This window comes from Salvelinus sp. IW2-2015, linkage group LG3 (genome assembly GCF_002910315.2).
Source record: "Salvelinus sp. IW2-2015 linkage group LG3, ASM291031v2, whole genome shotgun sequence".
Classification (NCBI taxonomy): Eukaryota; Metazoa; Chordata; class Actinopteri; order Salmoniformes; family Salmonidae; genus Salvelinus; species Salvelinus sp. IW2-2015.
The window spans coordinates 31,225,417-31,246,972 of record NC_036840.1 but is presented as its reverse complement, the minus strand read 5'-3'; the positions used below and the strand labels follow the sequence as shown (position 1 = coordinate 31,246,972).

Sequence of the window (21,556 nt, the reverse complement as noted above, 5' to 3'; positions counted from 1 at the left end):
CTGTATCTTTGTAGTGATTGGGTGTATTGATACACCATCCAAAGTGTAATTAATAACTTCACCATGATCAAAGAGATATTGAATGTCAGCTTTAAAAAAAAAAATTTTTTTTAACCCAGATACACCAATAGGTGCCCTTCTTTGCGAGGCATTTGAAAACCTCCCAGGTCTTTGGGGTTGAATTTTTGTTTGAAATTCACTGCTCGACTGAGGGACCTTACAATTATCTGTATGTTTTGGGTACAGAGAGGAGGTAGTCATTAAAACATCCTGTTAAACATGTATTGCACACACAGTGAATCCATGCAAATTATTATGTGACTTGTTAAGCAAATTTTTATTCCTGAATGTATTTAGGCTTGCCATAAGAAAGGGGTAGAATACTTATTAATTCAAGACATTTCAGCTTTTAATGTTTAATTAATTAAATTCCACTTTGACCTTATTGTGTGTAGTCCAGTGACTAAAAATCTAATTTGAATCCATGGTAAATTCAGGATGTAACACAACAAAATGGGGAAAAAGTCAATGGGTGTGAATACTTTCTGAAGGCACTGTAAACACACTGGTGTCATTCAAAAGGACCCACATGACCCTCATAACCTCATACAGTCAGTGAACCAACCCCGTGTCGGTATTAGGCCCTTTGCCTCCAACTAGTAGACTTGAATAAAAATGGACACTGCCTGCATGTCACCTTTTTCCATTGGCTGGTAGTCAAGGGGGCACTCCACCTGGGAAAGCCACAAATATGCATTGATATTGTGTTCTTGCGTACAGTTGAAATCAGAAGTTTACATACAGTTAGGTTGGAGTCATTAACCTGTTTTTCAACCACTCCACAAATTCTTTAGTTAACAAACTATATTTTTGGCAAGTCGGTAGACATCTACTTGTGCATGACACAAGTAATTTTTCCAACAATTGTTTACAGATTATTTCCCTTATAATTCACTGTATCACAATTCCAGTGGGTCAGAAGTTTACATACACTAAGTTGACTGTGCCTTTAAACGGCTTGGAAAATTCCAGAAAATGATGTCATGGCGTTAAGAGCTTCTGATAGGCTATTGACATCATTTGAGTCAATGGGGGTACCTGTGGATGTATTTCAAGGCCTACCTTCAAATTAGTGCCTCTTTGCTTGACATCATGGGAAAATCAAAAGAAATCAGCCAAGACCTCAGAAAAAACATTGTAGACGTCCACAAGTCTGGTCATCCTTGGGAGCAATTTCCAAACGCCTGAAGGTACCACGTTCATCTGTACAAACAATAGTACGCAAGTATAAACACCATGGGACCACGCAGCCGTCATACGCTCAGGAAGGAGACGTGTTCTGTCTCCTAGAGATGAACGTACTTTGGTGCGAAAAGTGCAAATCAATCCCAGAACAACAGCAAAGGACCTTGTGAAGATGGGCGGAAACGGGTACAAAAGTATCTATATCCACAGTAAAACGAGTCCTATATCGACATAACCTGAAAGGCCGCTCAGCAAGGAAGAAGCCACTGCTCCAAAACTGTCATAAAAAAGCCAGACTACGGTTTGCAACTGCACATGGGACAAAGATCCTACTTTTTGGAGAAATGTCCTTTGGTCTGATGAGGAAAAACTGCTTGGCCATAATGACCATCGTTATGTTTGGAGAGAAAAGGATGCTTGCAAGCTGAAGAACACCATCCCAACTGTGAAGCACGCGGGGTGCAGCATCATGTTGTGGGGGTGCTTGCTGCAGGAGGGACTGTGTTACTTCACAAAATAGATGGCATCATGAGGAAGGGAAATTATGTGGATATATTGAAGCAACATCTCAAGCATCAGTCAGGAAGTTAAAGCTTGGTCGCAAATGGTCTTCCAAATGGACATGACCCCAAGGCATACTTCCAAAGTCGTGGCAAAATAGCTTAAGGACAACAATGTCAAGGTTTTGAGTGGCCATCACAAATACCTGACCTCAATCTTATAGACAATTTGTGGGCGGTACTGAGAGAGAGAAGTGGTGTCGGGAAGAGGCCTACAAACTGACTCAGTTACACCAGCCCTGTCAGCAGGAATGGGCCAAAATTCACCCAATTTATTGTGGGATGCTTGTGGAAGGCTACCTGAAACGTTTGACCTAAGTTAAACAACATAAAGGCAATACACTCATTTAGTATTTGGTAGCATGTAAACTTCTGACCCACTGGGAATGTGATGAAATAAATAAAAGCTGAAATAAATAATTCTCTCTACTATTATTCTGACATTTCACATTCTTAAAATAAAGTGGTGATCCTAACTGACCTAAGWCAGGGCATTTTTACTAGGATTAAATGTCAGGAATTGTGAAAAACTGAGTTTAAATGTATTTGGCTAAGGTGTATGTAAACTCCTGACTTCATATCTATGTATTCACTAATGTAGCCTATTGTATTGAACTTGTGGGTTTCATTTAGCCTAGCAGTTAGTGTGTTGGGCCAGTAACCGGAAGGTTGCTGGTTCGAATACCCGAGCCGACAAGGTGAAAAATCTGTTAACGTGCCCTTGTGCAGGGCACTTGACCCTAATTTGCACCGGGGTGCCCTACTACTATGGCTGACTCTGTAAAACAACACATTTCCCTGCAACTGTCTGGTATATGTGACAAAACATATTTGTAATTTTTTGTGCTGATGTRTTATTGTGCTCTTATGCCTGCATGAGATGCATCATGAAATTGCCTTGGAAAACTCAGCTTTTGACACAGCTTTTCATAGAATTGATGCGAGGGAAGTTTACAGCTTGTCGTGTGTAGAATTGATTGTTCTGCCGCTCTATTTCTCAACTGTTGTGTATACTCTGCTTGTCTGTTGAAATCAGATGATGCTCCGACGTGAAATTGGATAATCACTAGGACCTGGAAGATTTAGGAATATGACATTATCATAGAGTAGTACCACAGTATGAGTCATAATACCCATAAAACCTAGAGGTCAAACAGGGGAATGGTTCCAATCGTTTTCCCACCATAAATTCTTCCCATAGGGGATTTTAGAGACACTTAAAGTAAGGGCTGTGTTTCCTGTAGGCTTACCCTGGTGTGACGTTTTGAAAACCATGTAAGTCTCTCTAGGACAGGGTGACTTTTATCAGTATATTTGCCTGTATTTACCCCCTGCAAAATGAAATGCTGATTAGCTGCTCATGTGGCAATCATAAAGAACTACAAATGCCATGATGATCTGGATGAGACTGCAGAATCGAGGCAAATGTAAAAATTTCTGGATTAACTCTCTAATGTTAGCTAAATGTAGTAATGAATAAATTGGSAAAATGTCTTAAATGGACAATTCTGTGAACTGTCTTGTGCAAGTTTTAAATCGATACAATACCTGTTAGCAAAGGTGTCAGCTAGAGATGACGTGTAGGAGCTTGCTGGGGATATATTGATAAGTCACCTTGTCCTAATGATTTACATGGTTATCAAATCATCACGACAGGCTAAGCCTACACTAAACACAGCCCTTTATTTTAAGTGGTTCATATAACCAACTTCTCATCAAGATTTGATTATTTGAACCAACTGCGCAGTGCTTGGGCAAAAACCAAAACGTGCAGGACCGAGTTTGGGAAACACTGTGTAATGTATTAGTCTTGACGTCGGACTGCACTTGGTTACCCAGAGCAGGGATAAAACATCAGGAGTTGAATCAGAGTTGAGTCAACATGTTGCTTACACTGAAAAACAGGTGGTGCCCATGGAGTATGTTTTAATCACTCTTTTTCCCAGTCATGTGGGTTTYCACTCAGCTTCTTGTTTTCCCATTCTGCTGGATGGCTGCATTATTTTCTCCATCTCCGTAGCCAGATTTGTTTTCCCTTTTTGCTGCAAATTGCAGATGAGGCTTATTGCCTCTGGCAAACATTTTCAATAAGCTATTCGATGTTTTCCGCTTTACCTGCGCATCGGTGGAATTTTTGGCTGATTGCTGCCTGTTATCAAAGGCCGTGTCTAGACTTGACAGTTCATGCAGCTTTAGTGTTCCAAACGCGTCATGCATCTACACCTACAGCACCAGTCAAAAGTTTGGACACACCTACTCATTCCAGGGTTTTTATTTATTTGTACTATTTTCTACATTGTAGAATAATATTGAAGACATCAAAACAATGACATAACACATATGGAATCAAATAAAGAAAAACCCTTGTAGGTGTCAACTTTTGACTGGTACTGTACATTTTGAATGTGTCGACCGTGTCCACAGTGTGTCCGGATTCCCTTTTCCCGCGCTATATCAAATGCCAGTATGCGTTCTATTAATGGTGGAATAGGCTAAATATGGTAACGCGACAATCACAACTATGGCAGTAGCTAACTAGCCAGCTAACCTCTGTAGCTAGCTAGCAAGCAMCGTTAAAGGGATTGCAAACGGGTTAGCAGACACCCCCCCCCCAATTTTTTATTTATTTTAAATATTAGCTAGCTGGCTAGCATTTGAGGCCAGCAAACACGTTCCTCACACACTAGGAATGGATTTCCTTCAATGTTATAATGAAAAGGTGCCTCTCGGGCCCAAAAACACATGTTTTCGGGAGACTTTTTGGGAGGAGTGCTGATGACATCGGCCACTGGATTGCCTTTTGGTAGCCTAATTGTGTCCAGACTGAGGAGAAATTCGCACACAATTAATCCCTGACCACCACCTGAAGTGGTCAGCCAGTTCTGAATATAATCAGACCASAAAGCAACTTTTGTGCACCTAGACCTGTATTCTTCAATGTGAGCTTCGTATTCTGAGAGCAGAAGTCACATGTAAGTGTCAAGTGTAGACAAGACCGAGCTCTGAAGATCACTGAAGTCACTATTTGACTTCATTTTTGTGTGTTGGGGGGGGGGGGGATTCCATCTGAATCGCAACAGGCAAAGGGTTTTTCACCACTTGAATTGACCCCATTAAAAGCCTGCTTTCCTCCCCCAGACCAGAAKACCTGGTTTTACTGTTATTCTTTCCTTTCAAATGGGAGTTTTGTTGCAACCTTGTCCCAGCTCTGTGGCGCAGACAGACACCACTCTGTGATGACAGGTGGCAGGGCCGCTGCTTTGCCACGAGCTCTAGGCAGACTAAAACCATGGAGTGGCACTTGAGGGAGACATGGGTCCTGCACGATGGGGGTATTAGTCCAAGCTGTCACCAGATTGACGAAAGCAGGCTCTTACCATGTGTTTAGGGCAGGCTATACGTAATATGCTGATGTATCTTGTATATGAAAGTATTTTGAAGTATATTCAATCAAAATCTATATCCTGATGTTATGGGGGTGAGACAAACACATTGTTCTTGTCTTTAAAGAATGTAGGTTTGAATTAATTGTCAAAGCAATATTTGCTGTGTGAACTGGAATGAGCCTCAAATTTATATGAATTTAATTGCTTTGCCCTCTCTCAGGACCCTCTGGATATTAGTTTGTGTTCTATTTGATTCCCTGGAGATATTGCTGAATCCTGTTTGTGTTCGCTCAGAAGTATTGTTTGATTATAKCACTGTAAATGGGAAGGAGATGGCTTACTAAATTGTGTAGGTTTTCAACTCCGATGCATGAAAATAAGGCAATGGGATTCCTGTCATTGCAACCTATTGAAACTTTCTGTAAACAGTTATCGAGAGAGAAGCATCTGTTCTTCGGTAGGCGAACTCTGTTAGTTCTTTCTGTGATACGCTCATATCTCTCTCACAAACTCTGTATGACAGGTGTGTTTGTGTATACAGTTGAAGTCAGAAGTTTACATACACTTATGTTGGAGTCATTAAAACTCGTTTTTCAACCACTCCACAAATTTCTTGTTAACAAACTATAGTTTTGGCAAGTCGGTTTGTCCATGACACAAGTAAATTTTCAAACAATTGTTTACAGACAGATTATTTCACTTATAATTCACTGTATCACAATTCCAGTGGGTCAGAAGTTTACATACACTAAGTTGACTGTGCCTTTAGTCATGGCTTTAGAAGCTTCTGATAGGCTAATTGACATCATTTGAGTCAATTGGAGATGTACCTGTGGATGTATTTCAAGGCCTACCTTCAAACTCACTGCCTCTTTGCTTGACATCATGGGAAAATCAAAAGAAATCAGCCAAGACCTCAGAAAATAAACTGGAGACCTCAAAGTCTGGTTCATCCTTAGGAGCAATTTCCAAACGTCTGAGGGTACTGCGTTCATCTGTTTCAAACAATAGTACGCAAGTAAAAACACCATGGGACCACGCAGCCATTATACCACTCAGGAAGGAGACATGTTCTGTCTCCTAGAGATTAATGTACTTTGGTGCGAAAAGTGTGAATCAATCCCAGAACAACGGCAAAGGACCTTGTGAAGATTCTGGAGGAAACAGGTACAAAAGTATCTATATCCACAGTAAAACGAGTCCTATATCGACATAACCTGAAAGCCCGCTCAGCAAGGAAGAAGCCACAGCTCCAAAACCGCCATAAAAAAGCCAGACTACGGTTTGCAACTGCACATGGGGACAAAGATCGTACTTTTGGAGAAATGTCCTCTGGTCTGATGAAACACACATCTAACTGTTTGGCCATAATGACCATTGTTATGTTTGGAGGAAAAAGGGGGGCACTTGCAAGCTGAAGAACACCATCCCAACCTTGAAGGACGTGGGTGGCAGCATCATGTTGTGTGGGTGCTTTGCTGCAGGAGGGACTGGTGCATTCCACAAAAATAGATGGCATCATGAGGAAGGGAAATTATGTGAGTCATAATTATGTTATGTCAGTCAGGAAGTTAAAGCTTGGTCGCAAATGGGTTTTCCAAATGGACAATGACCCCAAGCAACGTTTGTGTGCAGAACTGAAAAAGCGTGTGCGAGCATGGAGGCCTACAAACCTGACTCAGTTACACCAGCTCTGTCAGGAGGAATGGGCCAAAATTCACCCAACTTATTGTGGGAAGCTTGTGGAAGGCTACCGGAAACGTTTGACCCAAGTTAAACAATTTAAAGGCAATAAACTAAATTTAGTATTTGGTAGCATGTACATTTCTGACCCACTGGGAATGTGATAAAATAAATAAAAGCTGAAATAAATCATTATCTCTACTATTATTCTGACATTTCACATCCTTAAAATAAAGTGGTGATMCTAACTGACCTAAGACAGGGAATTTTTACTAGGATTAAATGTCAGGAATTTTGAAAAACKGAGTTTAAATGTATTTGGCTAAGGTGTATGTAAACTTCCGACTTCAACTGTATATGTGTCACTCACTGCCATTGCCATTCTCCTCAGACAAGCTGGTCCCCAGTCCCCACTAAATGGAGCTGCATGACGGGGGCTCTGATCTACTGGAATAATTGAGACAAAGCTGTCTGCTGTCCATGACGACACACCACACACAAGCACCCATCCTTCCCCCCACAAGATCTAGCATCCATGGTGTTTTGTGTGACAGGAATGAGATCACTAACTGTGGGTGGGGGAGACCATTGGGGATGGAGTTAGGGGTGTTCCACTCTACAGCTCACGCTGAAGAAGGAACCACTATAACCCTATAGATGAGGCTTTTTGCCCCTACTGCTTATTCCCTTGATTTGTGTAGATCTTGCTTAGAAGTTGACAAGGTACTATCATAAACTTTATAAGAGTGCTGGGAAGGGGGATATATCGTACATACCGGGAATGATTTTTTAAATACGGTTAGGGGTGTAATGATTCACCAAACCCATGGTTCGATACGTATTGCGGTTTTGGGGTCACGTTTTGGTATAGCAGGAAAATGTAATGCCAACAGTTACTGTAGTTAATTTTTGTTTATTTAATAGCCATGTTTACATATTGATTTCACACGCATATTGCACATTATTTTAGTGTTGAGTAATTGTGTGCTTCATTTAAGAAAATACAAAGTGTTGGTATTCCATATATGATCATGAGTCATAATGCCTGATGAGAGCACAATCAGGAATAACAACCCTTTGTATTTTCCTAAATGAAAACAACMGTAAAATAAAGTGAAATATGTTCATGAAATCAATATGTAAGGCTGWCATTGTATAGGTCTATGCTATAATATTTTCTTACAAAGATAAAAAAATATGTGCACTTGTGTGACTTTCATAAAGAGGGTGTGTCTTTCACAGTCCGGGGTAATGTAATGGCCTGTCAAATCTAGCTTGTGCCTTTTTAGATTTTGATTAAATGAACAACTAACGAATAATWTTTCACTTCTCAATCCCAAACCCCGGCCTGTTCTGTTTGGTCATTTTTGCAAGCGTTCCCGGAAGTCTCGCGATGTTACACCTCATAGTTTAGAAACTCTGTGAGCGCTCTGTAACCCTGGAGGTCCATCAATCTGTAATTAAACGCAACACTGGGTGCATTGGCCAATTCATTGACAACTTGGGCTTTAGCTTGCTTATAGAGAGCGAGTACTACCTGTTTGCTGAAATGGGTAACGAGCGGGCGAAGTTCGTAACGTGGCTCGGGCACTTACACGAGATGCTGAAACCCCCTATTCTCACCCACTGAGAATGGGCGCRTTTCCACGTCTATAAATATACATATTGCTCTTGCTATTTTTTTCGGTCCGTTCAGAATCAGCTGCGAAGGGCTGCCTGCAGGTCAGGTTTTCAAGTTGAGACCAGCCCAACAGCCAAAAAAACATGACCTCCATCAAAACACATGCATAGAGGGGCCTGGCCTCTCGTTCCCTGTGAATCGAGAGACTCAATGGAGATAAAAATATATAATTTGGGTGTGAGGAACTGGCCAGCACGCCCCCGTGGTTGGCCAAAGACGAAGGGAATTTCTGCCATATGGCTACAACAGAGCTGTGTTCTGAAGAGCACAATGTACGGAAATGTTTTGAAACAGAAAATGTGCGTTCTTATTGGACAAGTTCAGGTCGTGCCTCCATGTCAGAATGTTTTTTTTCTTGGGACATATTCATTGGGGAACACCGTAGCAAAACGTTTTGCAGTTCAGGTTGGCCCTCCCTGTCCGTTGTCTTCTGTTTTGGTGTCTAATGAATACGACATGTGAAAGTTGGGTGAAAACAAGAGTGGTTTGAGTAGTGTTGGCACTTGATATKGCCCTCTTGCTCAGTCACACAGCCAGCATAGCGGAGACAGCGCTCCTATAGTAAAGGCCAAACAAATACAGTGTGACGCCCGAGTAGTTCAGCTCTGCCTCAGAGGTACACAGGAACAGGTTTTTGTTAGGGAGGGGCCATTTTTTTTTATCTTCACAACCTTTAGTGACTCGGGCTCAAGTTACAACATTAGGAAAGACTGTAGTTAGTACAATGGACATTTCACAGACCAGTTCAATTGTCTTATTATTATTATTATTATTATTATTATGAACCTCTGGGCTTGATAATTCTCTCATATTCATTTGTTTTATTAGCCTGAGGCCTGCAGTTGCTTTTGTCACTGTTTTGTCTCAACACATTTTATTGCTGACTCATTTTATGTTGGTGTCAGATTGTAAAACGGTTAGTTCTGGCCACGCAGTCTGATTGGCCGATGCCTCTTCCATGTTTCCCCGTAGTCTACACAGACTGCTATCCTCACAAGACAAGATGGCCGAACGAGAATGGAGTCCATGCACGCTTTTTAATTTATAATAATCCATTTAACAGGTACTTTTATCCAAAGCAACGTGTATACATTTTATGTATGGGTGGCACCGGGTATTGAACTCCCAATAGAATAAAAATCAMATTTTATTGGTCTCTTACACATATTTAGCAATGTTATTGCGGGTGTAGAGAGATGCTTTACAGCCATGCTCTACCAACTGAACCTTACAGCACCACAAACCTCAAAGGCTTTTAGTTCAATCCCTACCTAAGCTATCTTTATTTGCTTTCCGGATGTTTAAAGTGGACTTTAAAACAGCCCTTCCCTGCTTTTATTTACTGTAGGCCTACATCTGAATTTAACTGTTTGTAGACCTCAGAGTGCATGTAGGGATACAGTCTCTGCCCGCCACCCTTTAAAGACTCACACCAGATTGATTTCCTATGGCAACTCACCCCTGGCCAGATAGAATAACAACACGAGGCTGCCTGGCATTGTTGGGGTTGCGTTGCCATGGCAGCGCCAGTGTTTGTCTACCCTGCATAGTCTGCCCACAAAGAGAAGAACTTCTGCTTGTTCTTCTCTCATTGGAAGACTAGTTGTCGAAACGCTTTGCAGTTGTGCCTCCTGATGTACAATGCTTATCTGCTCCTATATGTTTTATTATGTAAATGTTTTCTGTTAGTTCACTRAAAGTTTATTGTAAAGTACTGGCCGCCTACTTGTTGTCTTATTGTACTAGTGCAATATGTGAGTCATATCGTGTGTKTTCTGGGTAACTGTTTACCACAAGGAAACACACATCCTCTGCTCTGTGGGGCATGTGGCCTGACACACCTGACAAGGGCCTCTCTCTCAACTCTCTCTTTCTGTCTTTCACTGTCTCTTTCCTCTCTTTCCCTCTGTCTACTGGAGGAATTTGATCTGGCCCTATGTGTCAGAAGGAGGCTCTTGGCATGGTGGATCAGGTTTTTGGCAGGCAGGCAACACATCTCTCAGGATGTGTGGGTGTGGTGTGTGTTGGGGGTACTTTTCTAAGTGTAGGTGTTCAGCAGGTAATCCATTGTGCTGCAGAATTCCAAGCAATTGKGTTGGTTGAGAGTGCCGTTGTCAGGGAAACGGCGGTGGAGCTAATCACTTTGTCAGGACCCTGTGCTGAATACGAAGCCGTGATGCCTCTTATCCCGGGGGATAAAGGAAGTATCATCCATACCAGACAGTGATTATAAAGGGTGATGTTTCCTCTGTTTAATTCCAGCGAAGGGTGTGTTTGATATGAGATGCTGTGTGGATTAGTTTATTTAGGCCTACACAAATTACGACATGACTTTGTTGTGGTTGAAGGGAGTTTTGKGGGATTTATTTTGTTCTGAGCCTTACAAGGTGCAGATTGACAGATTTGATGTAGGCCTAACTGCGTTTTGTATAATGGCGTGTTGGCAGGACTGGCAGTACAGTGTGTCTGTCTGCGTGCCTGTCTGCCTGTGTTGCTTGTTTATGTGAGGGAGCAGGAATCTGTGCCCACGCTGCCGGGAAGCTGGCATGGCCATGAATGAGTCATACCCCCCACTACTACTACTTCTACCACCTTAAAGGATGATCTGGGATAAGGGTTTGTTCATGACTCCTGCTGGCACCACACAGACAGCTAGAGGAATAAGGAGCTCTTTTTGTGTTAGTGGATGTTCTAACGTTAACTGTCCACAATGTTTTATACTCCGTGTATGAGTAGTCTTCAATAATCCAGTGAGATTGTGAACTAATMGTTTGAGTTGGTAATTTTATTCAACAGAAAATATGTACCAAAAGGCAATATGGTTTATGTTAGTGGATTTTAGTGTCCTAATCCCCACACCTGGGCTGTATGGACAAATCCATATCACGATAAATTGACTAATTGATGGTATAATGATAAATAGAATGATACGTTTTTAACATTAATCTGTCCCACCTTTTTTTAAATTGTATTTCTCTTAACTACTACAACTAGGTTTATGGTTGTAGCCATCAATTGTCCCATTAACAATCTGTCATATTAGTCAACTTATTTCATTTAAAACTTCACATTTCTCTAGTATAGGCTACTTATCGTAATGAACGATTTTAGCAAAATGCCTGCAATAAGTGATCAGTGTCGATCATTTCTGGTTTACACACATACACACACCTGCTGCTGCTACTCCTCGTGCTGCTACTACTATGACTAATGCTGCTGCTGCTTTTACTAGTAGTGCTAGGCTGCTGCTACTACTACTACTACTACTAGTTAGTTAGTGCTAGAGGTGCTGCTACTACTACTAGTAGTGCTAGGCTCTACTACTACTAGTAGTTGCTAGTTTCCTACTTACTACTACTACTACTAGTAGTGCTAGGTGCTACTACTACTACTACTAGTAGTGCTAGACTTACTACTACTACTACTAGTCAGTTAGTGCTAGTACTACTAGTAGTAGTGCTAGACTTACTATAGTATGCAGTGCTATAGTAGTAGTGCTAGGCTACTAGTAGTAGTGCTAGGCTACTACTAGTATAGGTGCTAAGGCTGCGGCTGCTACTACTACTACTGCTAGTAGTGCTAGGCTGCTACTACTGCTAGGTTACAGCTAGTGCCGCTGCTGCTGCTACTACTACTAGTGCCGCTGCTTCTACTACGATTAGTGCTACTACTACTACTACTAGTGCTAGTTTTGCTGTTACTACTACTACTACTACTATGAGTGCTGCAGACTGTCCGCAGTAGGCTGAGAGAGGCTGGACAGAGGGCTTATAGGCCTGTTGTAAGGCAAGTCCTCACCAGACATCACCGGCAACAACGTCACCGATGGGCACAAACTCACTGTCGCTGGACCAGACAGGGCTGGCAAAAAGTGCCAGTACTAGTACTACTACTCCTGCTGCTACTACTAGTACTACTGTTACTACTATGACTAGTACTACTGCTACTAGTGCTGCTGCTGCTGCTACTACTACTAGTGCTGCTGCTAGTACTCCTGCTGCTGCTAATAGTACTCCTGCTGCTGCTACTAGTACTCCTGCAACTGCTACTACTAGTGCTGCTAATACTATACTACTACTGCTACTACTGCTGCTACTACTACTTGTAGTAGTGCTTTTACTGCTGGTGCTGCTATTATTACTATTACTACTACTACTACTACTACTACTACTACTACTACTACTAAGCCTACTACTACTAATTACTACATTTTAAGTGATGATTTTGAAATCAAGTTCCTCCATACTGGCACCACATGGACAGTGCTAAAGAATGAGGGCCTCTGGGTCAAGGAATGAACACTGCTCTGCTGCTGACCCCTGACCTCTCATCAGTTAACATGAGCTTAGCACCTCAGGATAGCGCCATGCGTAGCTAGGCTAAGGCTAGCACCCATCCACCCTAGCGCAATGCCAATTCATAGTTTAATTCTCAACACTATGTTCACTCTAAGGGATCTACACAGTGTACTCAAACGGAGCTGACAGAGGTTCCAAATAATTTGGCCGCACAAATGTACATACAACTACGTGTAGAGCGACACAAACGGACCTCTGTCGGCTCTATTTGTGTAGACCCCTTTAGGCGTCAGACTCAGACAAACGTGACAACACACTTTGAGTGACAGCTGCTTRAATGAACAAGTCTAGAGGCTACTCTAAATAGGTGTATGCTTCTGGTCTAGTTATCATGTCCCTAGTCCATCAATATCGATATTTTCGTTGTCACAAGGCACTTGGCAAGCTGCTTTAAAAGCCCATTCAGGCTAGCCTCGTTAAGCTGTGTGTAATGCAATGTTATAATTKAGATATTATGGCAATACAGTATAGTATTGATTAGCTCTGAAACAAACAATACGTCAGTCACTAAGTTTTGTGTTATGTTGCCATAGTGCAAAAACCTGTAAATTCAGTTGTGTTTTTTTTGTGTGTGTGCGTTTACTTTGGCAGTCCAATTCTGATCTTTCTTTTCACTAATTGGTCTTTTGACCAATCAGATCTGAAAAAGATCTGATGTGAATAGCACTGATGTGCTTTGTCAAAAGACCAATTAGTGGTCTTCAGAGTTTTGATGTGAAATGTCTGACACAACTTTGAGAGCGCCAGACCYCTCTGCCTACGCATACACATTTAAAAACTAACAAGACAAGTTGTTTTCCAGTCACAAGTCGACTATCCACCACCAGACCAACACGTTCTCTGTGTCATAACGGAGCGTTTAGCTGGAACACATTTTATGGTGTGCTTTATTATACGGTAAACAATGTATAAAAAAAACAAAAGTCTAGTTCTCGACTCTGTTACCAGTGAGGTGTAACCATGGATACGATGGTTTAAATCTCTGCAGAAAGTAGGACTGTCAGTGCCTTATCTCYTCTGTCTGCTATAGTGCACTGCATARCATACTACGGGCTCTGTTGAATCAAACTAACTCACTATCTGAATGGTGRAGGGGTTGGACAAACAACATATTTGTGGTACGAGAAAGCATGTTCGGATTCATTTGGATGAGAACTTYGTTTAATGCGCGACGCGAAAATAAATTTTCATGCATTTTGATTTGCACACACACACACATTCTCGGAGGAAGTATTTTGGCCAAGATTCAATATCAGCCACGATCAGTACTCTGCGTATGTCTCTATCCCCTGATTTGGAAAGTACCACTAAGTAGGCTAACATTACCCTCTAGGTTGGACTACATGGGACATGTATAGATTCAATAGCATGACAAACCCTCATGGTATGGAAGGAATGCTGGCTGTGGTTTGCACCCCCCCCCAGAGCGAAGGAGACGGCCACGGGTAAGAGTGTTCTATGGGATGCATCTGTGTGCTCCTTTGAGCTTGAGGGCCTGTCTGTCCCACTCACTCTCTCCATTGAGCTAGCCAAAGAGGAAGCTACTGTGTGCATATGTCGTCCGTCCGCCTTCCCTCACCATTTGACCATTGGAACGCTCCAGGGAACTTTAGCATTTCCATTGTATTCTACAACCAAACCCCATCAGAGGGGATGCCACCCCTTGCTCATTAATCAAGGCGTTTTTTTTTATGGCCTTCCTTGTTTGTGGAAGCCCTCGATCTTTCACAAAACATGAAACTGTGTTKTCTGGCTCTGGACCATGATGTAATGCTTTGAGGGTGAAATCCAACAGGGCTGCACCACTCAGACTCAGACTCTTGAGTCGTGCTGAGAAATCAGTCTTTGATTAGCATACAGCGACTGTATCAAGTGCCTTAGAGTAAGAGTGCTGATTTAGGATGAGTTTAGCCTTTTTGATGACAGTTTATAAAATTACATGACGGGAGAATCTGATCCTAGTTCAGCATTCCTACTCTGAGATTCTTGATGCTGAGCTGTGTACCTCTGATCTAAAATATTGCTCTTCGTTGAGTTGGTAGCAGTTATTTTTATCCCTACACCTTTTTAGTGAGATAATTAAAGGCTGCTAAATCCAGAGGGATATCCTGAAACTCCCACTTGACTTTGCTGCTGGTGAATAAAGAAACCCTGCTATGCTTCCCTCCCCAACCGCCTGTGGAGATTGAACCTCTTTCTTCCTCTGCTGCTCATGTTGCTACACGTGACGCACTGGATAACGTCTGCCCTGTTAAGTGGCAAGAACGAGGTCATGGTGCCGTGCTAAAAGTCTGAGACAGAGATGATTTAAACACTATTATGAAGCCGGCTAAATTAAGTCCAGAGCCGTGTGCTCTTTCAGTTCAGAGGAGCCACGTTGCTCCTTTCTTCGTTCTGGCTCCTGCCCCATGCTGCAGCTGATTCCTGACTCACAACTGGAAAATGTCTCTTCCTGTGTGGGTCTCCGCTGCTTTCTTAGCTTTTCTTTCTTCTTWGACGRCCGTGTTGCTTCTTTATGCTATATTCTCCTTCCAAAGCCCAGTGTTTTTCTTGGACGTCTGAATAAGCCCTGTTTGCACCACAGAGAACTCCTCCAATTGCTCCAAAGTGTATAAAGCAGTCAGTCTTCAATGGGATCCCCACACTCTCACATGTCACATTATGCAAGATGACCTGGACTTACGCTGGCAAGTTATTTGAGAGGCTGTACCGTTGACAGTATTTATGCTTGTGTTTATCGTGCCCAGCCAATGGCTTGTTCAGAGATATGTTGAGGGATTTGAGTACCATATAGACTATTATAAAAGTCATTGGTTTTTATACCCACAAAGAGAGAGCAGCTATGATAGTTGCCACCCCCTCTGAGTCAAACTTGCGTTGTAAATAACAGGTGTAAACTGCTTCCCAACAATGCAGAGCGAAAACTAGTAACACAAGGAATAAATTGCATATCACTAATTACATATGCTAATTACTAAATGTTTGCCATGGTGCTTATTACTGCTAATTGGTGAGTCGTGTTACGTCTTCTACAGCAGGAACATCTGTTAAATCATCTCTGAGCTTTAGCATAGCCGTCCTTATTCTCCGGATGGAAACGTTTTATATACCATGTGAAAAGAATAACAAGACTCCAATTCTTTAGTTTTCACACAGCGTTTTTTTAAGACTTGTGTTTCGTCTTGATTTATGCTCACAGTGGATTCCATACTGCTCTGCTGCTCCCTTCTGCCTCTCCCGAGTCACGAAGCTCCTAACTCTCTCCATGCCCCTCAGTCTGCGACCAGGAAGTGAACAAGTCCAGTCATTCCTTAAGTACGTTAGGTACTTTATGGTGGGATGCTGTTCAGGCACTCACTTAATGTTAGACATATACAATCATATTAGGGATTCTACATATGCTGTTAGAATGTATAGGACTGTCCCATGGTGAAAGTGAGGTATAAGTAGGCGATCGTTCCCATGTGACTTCCTCAGTACCATCTATAGACTACGGCTGTGTCCTAAAAGTGAACCTATTCCCTTTATACTTTTAACACCCTAATGGCAACCTATTGTGCTCCCAAGTGGCGCAGTGGTCTAAGGTACTGTATCTCAGTGCTTGAGGCGTCACTACAGACACCCTGGTTCGATTGCAGGCTTTATCACAACCGGCCGTGATTGGGAGTCCCATAGGGCGGCGCACAATTGGCCCAGCGTCGTCCTGGTTTGGCCGGTGTAGGCCGTCATTGTAAATAAGAATTTGTTCTTAACTGACCTGCCGAGTTAAATAAATATTCCCTACATAGTGCGCATAGGCTACGTCACAAATGGCACCCTRAGACCTAGGCTACATTCTCTGACCTCTATCCTCACCTTTGATCTTCTCTCTCCTCAGGCACGCCCAGTCATGATCGAGGACAAGGGTCACCGTGTGACCGACTACTTTGTGGTGGCCGGGCTGACGGACAAGTCCACGCCACTGGAGCAGGACCTGTCGGAGACYAAGTCCAGCGGGCCCAAGGCGCCCATCACTGACCTGGCTGTCATCAACAAGTCGGCGGGCGAGACGGTGCCGGAGGGCTTCACCTGCATCGAGAGCACCTACAGCGCGCAGCAGGCCAACCTCAACCATGGTAGCCTTAAGAGCCCCGAGATATTTCTCTGCTACAAGAGGGGCCACGACAAGCCCCCGCTCATTGACATCGGGTATGTGTGTGTGTGTGCACTTCTGTGAACCCAAATTAACTATTCAAAGTGTGTGAGCACCACACTAGTTAAAGTGTTAACCCTAATGATACCATTGTGTAACTCTAAAACAGGAAAGCCATAACCTCTAAGTCCCTTACTCGTCCTAATGAGACCAATTACCAGAGTAGTCATCTCTAATAAAGCTGCTAAGTACATCTGGTTTAATACATTTCCACTGATAAGAGAGAAAATGGTAGTGAAATATTGCTTCTGGTATATTATTGCGCTTTTGTGGACTAACCCTTGGTAATATAGTGTGTGCTTATTATGAGTTTTTAATGGGTTATATGCTAGATTTATTGAATGCATCCCAATTTGTGAAGTAAATCATTTCATTTTCAGGCACTTTTCCTTTTCTGTCTATTAGGGAAATAAGAGCTCCCAATAATGTTGCATTTTGGAAGTGACGTCACCCACTTCAATTAGTGTCTAGAAACCACAGATATTCCCCCACCAGTGGACAATATCTACTCTTTTGCGTTTTGCCTTCACTGCAGTTCTGTTTTGTTTCCAGCGGCCATGTAACGCTCTGTGGCCGGAGAGGGAGGTGCGTAGCAATAACCCCCATTGGCTTTACTTGAAATATGACTACACTGAAGTTTAAACTTTGCACCATGCAAACTCATCGAGACTCCAAAACCTCTTTTGGTGTTGCAAGGTTGAATAAACTTCAAAAGACCAGGTTATTTACAATTTGTATGTTTTCTGAAGTAGACTGTGCGGTATCTATTGGGGTTAAACTCCAGAGATGGCTCAGTGAAACATTTGTGTTCTGTGGTAGTGACTGCCTACTACAGTAGGTCACACTCTGTCTGCAGAGAGTGAACAAGAGGCCAGGTCTGAGTGAGCACTGATTGTGTAGGCAGGAGTCATTCCGCTGCCAGCACTTTGCAACACTCTATCTGCCAATCTCAGCTTCCTCACAAGTTGACGCTCAGGCCTTTTGAATGCAGGTCAGAGGGTAGCCGCGTGGGCGAAGGCATTAATCTGTGACACTCTTTCTTTCTCAGTTTTTACCTACAGTGGGATATGTAGGACAACATTTCGAAAATCCACTCCAGTGGTGTCCTGTAGTTGGAGACGCTGGCCATACCTAGGCTTATTTTCTTTTGGCCATGGTGGTACTGGGTCTTTCTGTTTMCCTTTCATTCTTACCAGTTTGTGAAAGACTCTGTAACATTTGAAAGATTAAGGGGATTTATTCGGGACACACCCTTCACACATTTTTGGGATTAGGGAAGTTAAACATTTTAGCACCCCATTAATAACTTGCCGGAAATTGCAACACAATTTATATAACAGAAGTACATTTTCGAAAAGCAATTTCCTACTCCTACTCAGGGAAATGCAACGTTGGTTTGGACATAAACTTGTGATGGAGATTTGTAGTTCAGGTGCCTTGATACTACAGCAACATGAGGCAGAAAAGTGATAATTCTCTCCATGCCAATGTCACATGCGCCTCGGGAAGTGAGACTTGAATTGTTGACTATTACAACTATCACAAGGGCTGTTCAATTCCTGTCTGGAGGACCAAAAAGCTTCCGGTTTTCATTCTGCTCCTAAAGAAAAACTAAAACAAGTGTTTTCAGCCCTGCAGGACTAAACGAACAGCCCTGATCAATTCTATTCAACGAATCATTGTAAATGCCATGTCCACTGATATATATGCCATTAGTTTATAGTCCACTAACCTTTTCCCCAGAGGAGTTTGGTTAACACAAAAGGTGGAGAAAACAGGCAGAGGTAAGCGTGTGTTGGGGGTCCAGCATTCGTCTTAGCCCCCATGGGGAGGCACAACAGGGGCAAGACTCAAGACAGGGGGAGAGACTCATAGTTATCCTCTGGGTAGCGGAAGAAATGAGGCCGGGGAAGAGAGAGCAATCATCCATCTTTTTTTATACTGGCAGTCACATCACAAGACATGTAAATAAACCTAGCTAATGTATATGTGAATCTAACTGGGGTACACTGATGTCTAACAGATCCCATCTAATCCACACTGAAGGGGCCGAGAAGGAGGAATAAAAGGAACAGAAATGTGGCAATAAGATCAAACAAAACCCCTTTCACTCGTCATCCCTTCATTAAAGTCAGCCAGTGTGTGACAAATTTAGGAACACATTATTCAAAAGAAATCAACACTTTGCTGACCCTGCTTTGTCCACCCAATGGCCTATTGTGACACGTATAGAGAATGTTGTGGGAAAAAAAGCAACTGAAGGAGTGCGGGGTTAGGAAGCATGTGTTGGTCTGGCAAAAAACGTCGTCACCTCACAGGAAGAAGGCTTAGGAAGATAAAGCGTATGTGCATTGTGGAGTCTCTGAGCAGGGCCCCGTCTAAGCCAACACCAGCTCTGAACTCAGAAGTAGCAAAGTTTGGGACGCGGACCAAACAGCTGCATTTACAAGAAGGTGGCGATGATACATAGCGTGATGAACCATACTGAACAATTTAAGGGGTAATGTGTTCAGGAAACATTACAAATGATGTGTTTAGAAAGGTAAGTCCATAACGACCTGTTTGGAGGTCATTTAAGTTGAAAAACCCAAGAACGAAAGGATTAAACAACCATTAACACCGTGGTGGAAGCATTGACGCACCCCCCTTTTTCCACCTTGAAATAATTGGCACCCAGAATAATGCCAATGCAAGTCGCCGCTGAACCTGTCTAATGTGAGCGGTGCCCTTTTCTAAACTCCAGGTGTGAATAGTGATTTCAACCTATGGAACTGTTTGTGTCCCAATCTGACACCCCATCCTATATATTAGTGCACACTTTTTGACCAGTGCCTATAGGAAAATAGCGGTGGCATTGTTTACGCAAAACATATCTCGAGATTCAAAAAACGCTGACAACCATGCCCCAAATCCAATCCTGCCAATTTCTAGCCATTATTCAGGAAATCATCAACGGAGAATTGTGGATTCAGTTTTCCAGGTAATTTGAGTGAACAGATATAGAGCTGTCATTTGCCAGTTGCATTTAGTCTTATCGAGCAGCACACAGAAAGCTCCTTTCAATGAGAGTCAATCACATAGGAGATCAACGTTACAATTACTGTGAAGTAACTCAGCAGCAAAGCCAAGTGGAAACGTTACGTTGGAACAGCATTGACAAAGGCCTAGAGAAAAAATAGCTATCCTCCAATGAGCGCAGAAAAGAAAGAACTGATGCGGAGAGATGGGTAGATTTGAGAAGTAAACAAAGAACCAATAGCGCGTGAGACTTCACCGGCTTTGTAATTATGGAGTTGGAGCACCGACCACTGAATTTTCTTGTAGCACAGGAAAACTAGAGCCCCACTGGAGGAGGAAAAACAAGACCACGTGACTTTGGGCTACAAAACATCATTTTCAACGATTCATTTCGACAGAATGTGTCAACGAGATTGAGTAGCATGGCTGAATTTCATATCACGGTATATTCCAGCTCCATATGTACATTCCATACCCATTGGGATGCCCCAAAGCTCTCCTTTTGTGGCCAGACGAAGACCATTTTAGGGGTCCGAAATGTTGTAATAACCAACCCAAAAAGCTATGGTGTTGGAGCAATTGATTGTGTGGGCATTGGTTAAGAAGTGCCGTGTTACAAACCAGAACTACCCATAGGGCAGGAGCCCATGCTCCTGTTCTGTAGCTGAGGGAGCTTGATGTCACAAGTCCACCCCTGGACAGGCTCTAGTCTATCTCCTAATGCAGAATGCAACCAGCACAGAGGCATCGGGTGTGCCCCTTTTTACAGTCTTGGATATGACTCGTTGAGGATGGAAGCCCCAACCTTCCAATCACAGGAGGGAAAATCTAATGCACCAAGCCCACTGAGTTAGTTCATGAGCCTACTTCATTACCAGTGGCCTCAACTCACCATGCACCAGTTAAGGTTCTTGTCTACCTTGCAGAAGGTGTGCGGCGGCGTCTCGCCCTTGCTGGTGACGATGACCGCAGATGTCGTGACGGGACCAGGGAGTTCTGGGGCTGGACGGGCGGCGCGCGGCGTAAGGTGATGAAAGTTACGCTGTGAGTAGCAGAGCTGTTGTTGACGTTGGCACAGCGGCCATACGGCGTGGCTGGATTACCTCACAGCCCTGGATGAGACGCTCCTTACCTCATATAACACCCTGAGATACAGAGGGGGGGGGGGGGGGGGGGGACAGAGAAAGAGGGGGGACAGAGAAAGAGGGGGGGGGGCAGACAGAAAGAGAGGGGGGCAGACAGAGAAAGAGGGGGAGTGAGGAGAGAGAGATAATATTAGTGTATAATATGTACAAGTTCACCCACATCACACATGAAACACATACAACAACAAACACATTCACAACTAGACAGAATCATTCTGCAATGAAGTGGATTGGAGGTTGGGGAAAAATGGATTCAGATGGATGAGCAATTCCCTTTCACCAGTTACC

General features: G+C 43.0%; 1 protein-coding gene across 1 annotated transcript in view; it reads left to right on the top strand.

Annotated features, from left to right (window-relative positions):
• LOC111954498 (DENN domain-containing protein 4C) overlaps positions 1-21,556 on the top strand; it is a 61,887-nt gene that overhangs the window by 6,179 nt on the left and 34,152 nt on the right. The window contains exon 2 of the mRNA XM_070436027.1: positions 16,791-17,101. Within this exon, the coding sequence (XP_070292128.1) occupies positions 16,803-17,101 (299 nt within the window). The 5' untranslated portion in view covers positions 16,791-16,802. The remainder of the gene's footprint in view (positions 1-16,790; positions 17,102-21,556) is intronic.